Raw genomic sequence first — 9,149 nt, 5'->3', positions numbered from 1 at the left:
TACAAATAATACTGCTATGAACATAGTTGAACAAATGCTCTTGTCATATGATGGGGCATCTCTTGGGTATATTCCCAGGAGTGGTATTGCTGGGTCCAGGGGTAGGCATCAAGAAGCTTTAAGAAACAAAGTGGCCCCCAGAAAGCTCCAACAGCACCTGCTGCAACCCCTGCCCACACCACAGTTGGCCACCACATGCTGACAAAGGCTCTTTCTCTCTTTGTGCTGCAAACAAGTCCAGCCTTCCACTGCTGCCAAGGGCCGGTGACACTTTGAATTGTGGCCCACTTCTTATCAGCATCTTCCTGGATTAGGGTTCAAAGTATTTTACAGCACCTATCCCCTTAGGGAAACACAGAAGTAAAAAGCTGGCTTTGTTCTCAACGCTTCCTTCAGTGGCAATCAGGCTACCACTGTGGTGGTCAGTGTTATTAAAGGACCCATTATCCTCTCAATCTCAATGATGTTTTGTTACTATTTTTTTTTTGTTTGTTTTGGAGATACAATCTCACTGGCCAGGAACTAGCTATGTAGACTAGGCTGACCTCAAGCTCACAGAGATCCACCTGCCTCTGCCTTCTGAGAGTTTGGATTAAAGATGTGTACTACCATGAATGGCCCTGCCTATCTATTTTTGAACCAGCACTCAATGGTTTGCAGACACCTACACTCACGTGCACTCACGCGTATCATCTACACATCTACACACAAGTTAATAATAAATATCAGTTTAAATAGTAAAATGTGAATGCTGCCAGAGGCAGAGGCAGGCAGATCTTGGAGTTCCAGCCTGGTCTACAAAGTGAGTTCTGGGATAGCCAGGACTACATACAGAAGCCCTGTCTCAGAGGGAGGAGGTTGGCCCTGCCTCAACTTGATATGCTGTGCTTTGTTGGCTCCCATGGAAGGCCTGTCCCTTTGAGAACAGAGGAGGAGTGGATTGGGGATGGGGGTAGATGGAAGGTGGGGGAGGAAACGGGAGAGAGGAGGGAGGGGAAACTGTGGTTGGTATGTAAAATAAATTAAAATAAATAATAATACTAATAAAGAAGCTCTGTCTCAAAACAAACACAGTGAACGCTATCACTGGTGCTTGTCTCTTTATTGGATCACTGAAAACTTCAGCTCAACCGGATCCCTTGGCATTCACTGCACCCCTGGAACTACCAAGCGTGAAGAGCAATGTGTCTGATGCCAGATGGCTGATGGGTGATCATGCAGTACTCATTCTTCCAAATAAGCAAAAAGCATTTGTACAGCTATCCTTATTTTTATGTTTATTAATGTGCTTGTAGGAAAGATCCCACGAACAATAAAAATAGAAGTCTATCGAGGAAGGTCTAGAAGTTAGGTTCCTGATAGGCGGCAGTGGGGACACAAATAAAGAAAAATCAGCCAACTGCCAATCTTCCCCACACTCTTGACCTGGGGAGGTTTTCCTCCTACCAGTAGGGCAGTATGGCCCCCTGCTGGTAGCCCAGCCAAGGAATTCAAGGCTATTTCAGGACAATTACCCCTAAATTGAGGACCTGTCAGTTAGCCTCTGCTCTTTGTTCAAACTGACAAACCTTAAACTAGGGGAAGAACACTCCTCAGAGACCCCTAAAACTTCCAGCCATTGAGGAGAGTCCAGATTTCTGACTGCATCCTCAGACCTGCTATATTCCAAACTCCACATTTATCAGTTTCCGTCCCTCCGTTCCCTTTTGCACGTGGAGTTTCTTCCCAGGAATTTTCGCTTCTAAGAGGGGTCATGAACTGGTGGAACCAGCGAATGGAGGAGTGTGTGTAACAGCGGACACACAAGGTCCTGCTAAAGGACTGGCTGTGTCTGGATATTTAAAATCTGCCTCCCTAACAGTAGCATTAAAGGGAGAATGGTTGGGATATACATGAAAACTCTGACCTCAGAATGGGCCCTTCATCTTCTAAGCAAAGCAACTCAAATGATTGAACGGGGATTTTGTTTTCTTTAGCTTTGTTTTCAGCGATTGTAGAAAGGCTTCATGATGGCTATGAAGGCAGAGTTAAATACCTTCACTGCAGCCAGTGTCTGCCTTCTCTTTAGAGGGAGCTGCTTTGATTGCAACCGTCTCTAAACCTGCTGCAGGACAGATGTTGCAGGGAACATTCCGTCAGTGGTCTGTACCTAGTGTTCTTTCTCACTTCCTCTATTACCCTATGATTCTACCATGAGGGCCTGAAAACTATCCCCTCCCCTAACCACCACACACAGAATCAGGATGTGCACTGACCAAGCTGGCAGGACACTTGACACTCTGGTTGAGTGTGGCATAAGAGCCTTCAAGCCCTTTTCCTGTGACCACCCAGGCCAACCCCTCCTAGGGCCTATGGCTGTTCAAAGTCACCTGTGTTAACTGGGGTATCTGGAGTTTCCTTCTTCACTCTTCTCTATGCACTAGCGGCCATCTGCGCATTTCTCGACTCTTTGGAATAAGCCAGTCTCAGATCTCCGTGGTTGTGATCAGGCCACAGCAGAAGTGGTTGCCACAAGACCTTGGAAGGGGTTCTATTACCTCATCTTACGGTGCATTGAGCTTACAGTAGGAAAATTAACAGACATCTAGAACTTTTTCTATCAACATGGCAGCCTTCAGCTCAGGGGACCACCCAAAGGACCACCCTTCCTTTAACAGTTTTTATTTTTCACCTCTCTCGTGCTAGATGGATGGAGTGGAACCCGGGCTTTCCATTGAGTATCGATGCCAAGTGCCACAAGGATTTACCACGGGACATCCAGTTTGACAGTGAAAAGGGAGTGGACTTCGTTCTGAACTACTCAAAAGCGTAAGTTTTAGGAAGTGCAGGGTGTGGGTGGCCCATCTGGTTAGAGATGAGTTTGGGACCAGGAAGGAGAACAGTGGAAACCTGTCTGCACAAGGCGAACTGCGTGGTGCAGAGGATGTGCTTGGAGGAGCGGACACACACCACAGACCTGTATCTCAACAGCCTGGACCCAGCCGTCTCCCAACAGTGGCAGCACTGTGTGCTCAGGCCGGGCAGGGACTGTACTTACAATCCTCCATTGCCACTCCCACTTCACTCCTTCTGTGGCCCGTCCACCTGAGGATGGCGCCCAGACTGTTACCAGGAGGCAGATTCTATGGTGACAGTGACTAGAATGGCCATGTTGGGCCCATCACAAAGATTCCTGATCATTTGTCTTAGTGACCTCATGAGGTAGGCACTTGTCTTAGGAGACACCATGACCCAGCAAACTCATGGGGGCTTTTCAGAGGTTGGTCCATTATCACCATGGGGGGGGGGCATGGTGGCACACATGGTGCTGGAGAAGTAGCTGGGAGCTTTGCATCCTGATCCACAGGCAGAGAGAGGGAGACCAGATCCTGGGGGTTCTTGAAACCTTAAAGCCCCCCACCCCACAGTGACACATTTCCACCAACAAAGACACAATTGCTCCAACAAGGAAACACCTCCTAATCCTTGTAATCCTTTCAAACAATTCCACTTCCTAAGCAATCAAGTATATGAGCCTATGGGGGCCCTTTAAACCACCACAGCACATAGTGTCCCCTCTTTGCATTTGAGGAACCTGAGATATAAAGTGGCTGGAGACCTTGCCTGAGGCCCTTTGCTAATACACACAGAGAGATTGAACTCTGGGTTACACGTTTGCACTAGGTCACTGCAGGATGCTGGCACAATCATGAGTAGTGTCAAAAACATAGATCTTCAGCCCCGCACCAAGGTTAGCAAGGACACCTTTTATACCATAGTTGGACTCTTAGAGAAATTTTATAATCATACACACCTAGAAAACCCTAAATTCACGAAACCCAACTGAGCCTTGTACTCCCCCTGAGGACTTTTAGCACCTCCCAGCACCTAACACACCCACGGGCAGGTCTCTGAGAGTGGGACCTGACTCTCTGCACACCCAGCAGGCAGCCAGGGCTGAGAGCCACAAGTCAGTCTCCCCAGTCTGGGTGTTTTCTGATTATAGCCATCCTTTTAGAACTTGGCAGCTGTTATTGATCATTTCTGGGTAAGGGAACTGAGATTCCAGTTAGGGTCAAATACTTTGCCTATACACATTAAGGCAGAAACTGCGGTGGTCTGAGTGAGAAACGACCTGTAGGCTTGGGTATTTGAACTCTTGGTACCCAGTTGGTGGTGATATTTGAAAAGTTTACCTAGGAGGTGTGGCCTTGCTGGGGTATGTCACTGGCAGTGGGCTTTGAGAGCTCAAAGTCTCACTCCTCTTCCCGTTCACTCTCTTGCCTTGTGCTTGCATTTGACGAGATGGTCTCTCAGCTTCCTGCTCCTGGTGCCTGCTGCCATGTTGTTCCCACCATTATATGTAGTGGCATTTCAATTGTATTTTAAGAAATAAAGACTGCCTGAAGATCTGAGAGTAAAACAGCCCCACTGGTCAGCCTTACAGACCAGATTATGGTAACACGCACCTTTAATCTCAGTAGCCATAATGACACACATCTTTAATCCCAGTAGCCACACTAGTTGCCATAGAAACTGGGCAGTGCATGCCTTTAATGATGGTGGTACATGCCTTTAATCTGAGCCCTAGAGAGGATTATAATACAGGAGGAAACAGTTCTCAACAGTCTCATTCTGAGATTCTGCGAGGCAGGATTGCCATTTCAGACTGAGGTGGAGGTAAAAGCCAATGACTGGCTGTTTTGCTTTGTTGATCTTCAGGTTGAACCCCAGTTTCTGACCCTGAGTTTTATTAATTGTGCTTCAATTATGGAGTCTAACCCTATGGAACATGAATCAGAATAAACTCTCCCTCTGTAACTCGCCATGGTTATGACGTTTTATCACCCGGGCAGAAAATTAACTAGGATGGTAGCAGAGAACGGGCTGTTGTTGTGAAGAGCCTGGCCATGTTTTTGTTGTTGTTATTGGTGTCGTTGGGTTTTGTTCAGTTGGCAGTGGGTCTTTTCGTTCTGTTTTTTTTTGGACTGTCTAAGAGTTTGGAGCTTGGGACTAGGAAAGCAGTTGAATGCTGTAAACAGAATTTAACAGGCTGTCCTCATAGGAGCCTGAGAGACAGCAATGGCGAGAGAAACGCAGACTATAGAGACCTGGCTCAAAAGGTTGCAGAGGGAAGCAAGGATTTTCACGGCAACTAGGCTATAGGCCATTCCTATGATATTCTAGCTGTTTTCTGCCCGTGTCCTGAGAGCTTACCTAAGGCTAAATTAGAAAGAAATTGAATAACGTCTTTGGAAATTTCAAGACTGCATAATGTCAAGGCTATGATTGTTTATTATTAGTAACGCTTAGGCAGGTCTACAGAGAAAAGGAGATAGCCGAGTAGGAAGGAATGTAAGTGTACAATTTGGAGAGAGAGAAGCCATAGCAAGTTGGACAGCCACAGCACGTGTTAGAGGAGAGGTTGCACCTCTTAAGGAGCTGAGCACAGCTAAGGAGAGGCCTGCTGTGCATTGGAACAAGGGATGGTGCCTAAAGGGAAAGATCCCACCCAGACAAGTCTCCAGCTCGTGCATGAAGCCTGCCGAGATTTCTGCTCTAGAGAGCAACTGAGTGAAAGGACTGGTGCTGTTGTGACTCTGGGGGCCAGGGCTCATCCTAAGCTGGCAGCTGAACTTAGCAGTGTCACCCGTGTGGTGCTGGCTTCAGAGGCGTGAAGGGTGTAAGAGTGAAGGGGTTGTGGCTTCTTCCTCCATGGTTTGTGAAAGCCACTAAAGCAAGGCATTGTGTGGCATGAGTGTCCCTAGATGAAGACCGTGAGAAAGCAAGAGGCTCTGAGAGATTGGTGCATCAAGCTGCACAAGTGCGGCCTGGGTTGCAATGGAAATCCAAAGACGCTGGCAATGTCGGAGCTGAGAAACATCTGCCAAGGAGACTGGCACACATAGATTTGCCGGCAGCAAACCTGACCTGGCAGAGCCATCTAAACCCTCTGACAGCGGTCATGGAGCTACACTGGAGTTTGCTCTGCTGGGTTTCAGTCTTTGATCCAGTGTTTTCTCACTCTGCCTACTTTGCTCCCTGAAGAATAGTAGTGCATATTCTGTGCCGCTCTGTGTTGGAAGAATGCAGTTTTCTTTATGGTCTTACAAGGGTTACAATTAAGAGATTGCCTTGAGTCTCAGAAGAGACTGCAGACTTTTAAACAGTGGTGAGATTTAAAGGCTGTGGGGACCTACGGAGTTGGACTAAATGCATTTTGCATTACAATATGGCCACTAGCCTGTGGGGACCAGGGAGTGGAGTGTGGTTTGAGTGGGAAATGCCCTGCATAAGTTTGGGGGTGGTAATATTTGGTGGTACTTATTTGGGGAGCTTAGGAGGTGCAGCCTTGCCCCATTGCTGGTTTGTGATCTACAAAGGAGTAATGGACACACACAGAGGTGGCATTCAAAACACTTCTGGAGAGCTCTGGCCTGGTCTCTTACACAGCTAAGGTACAGTGGGAAGAGCATCATACACAGGCTGACTTCTGTCCTGGTCCCACAAGGCCAGCACCTGCTCTCTGGGGATGCCCCAGATATGATCGGGAGGCGCCTGGGTATAGAGTGAAATCATTCTGCAGAGGCGCAGTGGGCAGGTGAGGTGACCTGACCCTTGCTCTGCAGGATGGAGAACCTGTTCATCAATCGCTTCATGCACATGTTTCAGTCTTCCTGGAACGACTTTGCTGATTTTGAGAAAATCTTCGTCAAGATCAGCAACACTATTTCTGGTAAGAGGGCTCTTGGGGTTGTGGGGGTGGAGAAATTTACTTTTCTGCCCAAGATAGACTGACATCCAACTCCAGCACCCTAGACAACATCTCACCAGAAGTCTCAAGGCTATCAGAACTTTTTCTTTTCACAAATACATCATCTGTGTCTCTTCTACACAGAGCCAAGGCAAGACTGGCCTATTTCTTTTAAGCATTTACATTAAAGTAGCATTGGAGGCTGGAGCAATTGGCTGAGCAGTTAAGAGCTAATTCTGCCCTAGCAAAGGACTCAAATGTAGTTCCCAGCATCCACACTGGGTGGCTCACAACCACAGTAACTCCAGGTACAAGGGCCTCTAAAGTTTCTGATCTTTGTAGATGCCTGCACTCAAATGTACAGATGCATACACACACACACACACACACACACACACACACACTCATAAAAAAATAAAATTTAAAAATCTAAAGCAACATTGGGTTCCTTTGGAACAGGAATTGTTTGGTTAGAGCCCTGACCCTGCACAGTAATGGATGGAGAGCCATGCGAGTCATTGTTCTTTAAGGAAGCCAGAACAGTTGGATAAAGATGCTGACCTCACTGAAGGACCAGGGATCTTGAGAAGAGTGGGTGCTTGGACCAGGAAGACTAAGTGCATAGTGACCTATCAATAAGCAGGCACACAGTGGGAATGGCAAAAGAGAGGAGCTTGGGAGCCCTGAAAAGGAGTCCCTACAAAGACATGTCCTCAGGCAGAGACATGGGGCCTGCCTTGCTGACCTACCGAGGGGGTGTGCCTTTCTATTCTCCCCACAGAGCGAGTCAAGAACCACTGGCAGGAGGACCTCATGTTCGGCTACCAGTTCCTGAACGGCTGCAACCCTGTACTAATCAAGCGCTGCACAGAGCTGCCCCAGAAGCTCCCAGTGACCACAGAGATGGTGGAGTGCAGCCTAGAGCGGAATCTCAGTTTAGAACAGGAAGTACAGGTAGACCTGCTGGCTGGAGATAGCCAGTCTTTCCAAAGAAGCCACTTCCTGTTGACCAATGCTTGCTGATCCCCAGACTGCTGGTTTGCTGTTTGAGTGACAGTATGAAATCAGAAGTTTCTTCTTTTTCCGTGAGGGTCTTGGGCACTGTGCCAGCCACAGGCAGTCTTAGGAGGGGCCGTATCTACACCAGCCTCACAGCTGCAAGCCTAGCGTCAGGGATTTTAATACCCACAGCAATAATTATAAGAGCGACTATAGTGGGCCAGGCATTGTGACAGGTGTGTTCATACGTGGTCATCCAAGTGTCAGCCACGTAGCAAAAGAGAAGAAACCGGTTAAACAAGGAGGCTTTATGCCGAGACAAAAGACAGAGACTGGTAGAAGTTGTTGCTTTCTTATTAGAAACATTGGTGCCACCTGTGCCTCCCTTATCTACTCCCCTCCCCCACCCACCCCAAATCAGTCTCCTGGCTCTCACTTGCAGGCTCAACCCTTCACTCCCAAGGGTTCCAAGGCTACCCTTGTTTTGAGACAAAAAGAATTCAAATGGAATTGGCCTGTATCTAATGGAATCCTTCAGGCATTCCCACGCTAGGTTTTTAAGGGATTTTTTTGTTTTTTTTTTTTGTTTTTTTCTGATAGTTTCAACATTAACCCTCAGTGTCCTGTCTTCTCCCTTTCCCCCACTGCAGCCAGCACCATCTATCTCCAGCTGCTCATGTAGCCTCATTGCCCCTGGGCACCCCGTCTAGGTACCCAGCTCACACTGCGATTCCAAACACATATCATTTAGCCCTAACGACCTCCTGCCTACTTGTCTTTGGGAGGTTATCTGCCCACATAAAGTTGGGTTCCTGACCCACACAGGCAGTCCTTCCACATTCTTCTGGACTTGCATGGGTCCCAGGATACTACCTAGTCACGTGGACAGCCAGCAACAGCAATAAGAACTCCTTGCAGCCACCCATGCCCAGAAACCAGCACATCTTAGAACCAAGAGGACCTGAACGGCCAGCCACCATGGTCCCCAGCCACCATGGTCCCCAGTTGCCATGGTCCCCAGCCACCCAAAAGTCAGCTTCTCTTTGTTCTCCAAGACAACATCCTCTTACTGGTGAGCCCCTGTCACTTCCAGGGAAGTTGGCTTACAGGTTATCTTCACTTTGAGCTGACCCATCAAACACATGATCACGATGTTCTGCTGTGGTTTAGATCACGAGGCAGTTATCCAATAATCTAACAGTCATCACTGACTAGAGTCTTGGCCCCAGCTAACACACCAGCACAGTCCTTAGGGCCCTCCATCATTTGAGACACCTTTCTTTGCCAGCCTCAGTGACACGCTAAACTCACAGCTCTAAATTGTTGTTTCCAGTATTAGGAATCGGATCCAGAGCCTCACATGTTTAAGAAAACTCTACCACAGAGCTATGCCACCAACCCCTAAATATTTTTTTTT

At 47.8% G+C, this 9,149-nt stretch overlaps 1 protein-coding gene across 1 annotated transcript in view; it reads left to right on the top strand.

The window, feature by feature from the left end:
• Alox5 (arachidonate 5-lipoxygenase) overlaps positions 1 to 9,149 on the top strand; it is a 48,508-nt gene that overhangs the window by 28,833 nt on the left and 10,526 nt on the right. Inside the window, exons 4-6 of the mRNA XM_005365065.2 lie at positions 2,686 to 2,808; positions 6,609 to 6,715; positions 7,515 to 7,687. Coding sequence (XP_005365122.1) covers positions 2,686 to 2,808; positions 6,609 to 6,715; positions 7,515 to 7,687 — 403 coding nt within the window. The remainder of the gene's footprint in view (positions 1 to 2,685; positions 2,809 to 6,608; positions 6,716 to 7,514; positions 7,688 to 9,149) is intronic.

Source organism: Microtus ochrogaster, unplaced genomic scaffold (genome assembly GCF_000317375.1).
Source record: "Microtus ochrogaster isolate Prairie Vole_2 unplaced genomic scaffold, MicOch1.0 UNK1, whole genome shotgun sequence".
NCBI lineage: Eukaryota > Metazoa > Chordata > Mammalia > Rodentia > Cricetidae > Microtus > Microtus ochrogaster.
The sequence above is the reverse complement of the archived record's forward strand: the minus strand, read 5'-3'. Positions and strand labels throughout refer to the sequence as shown.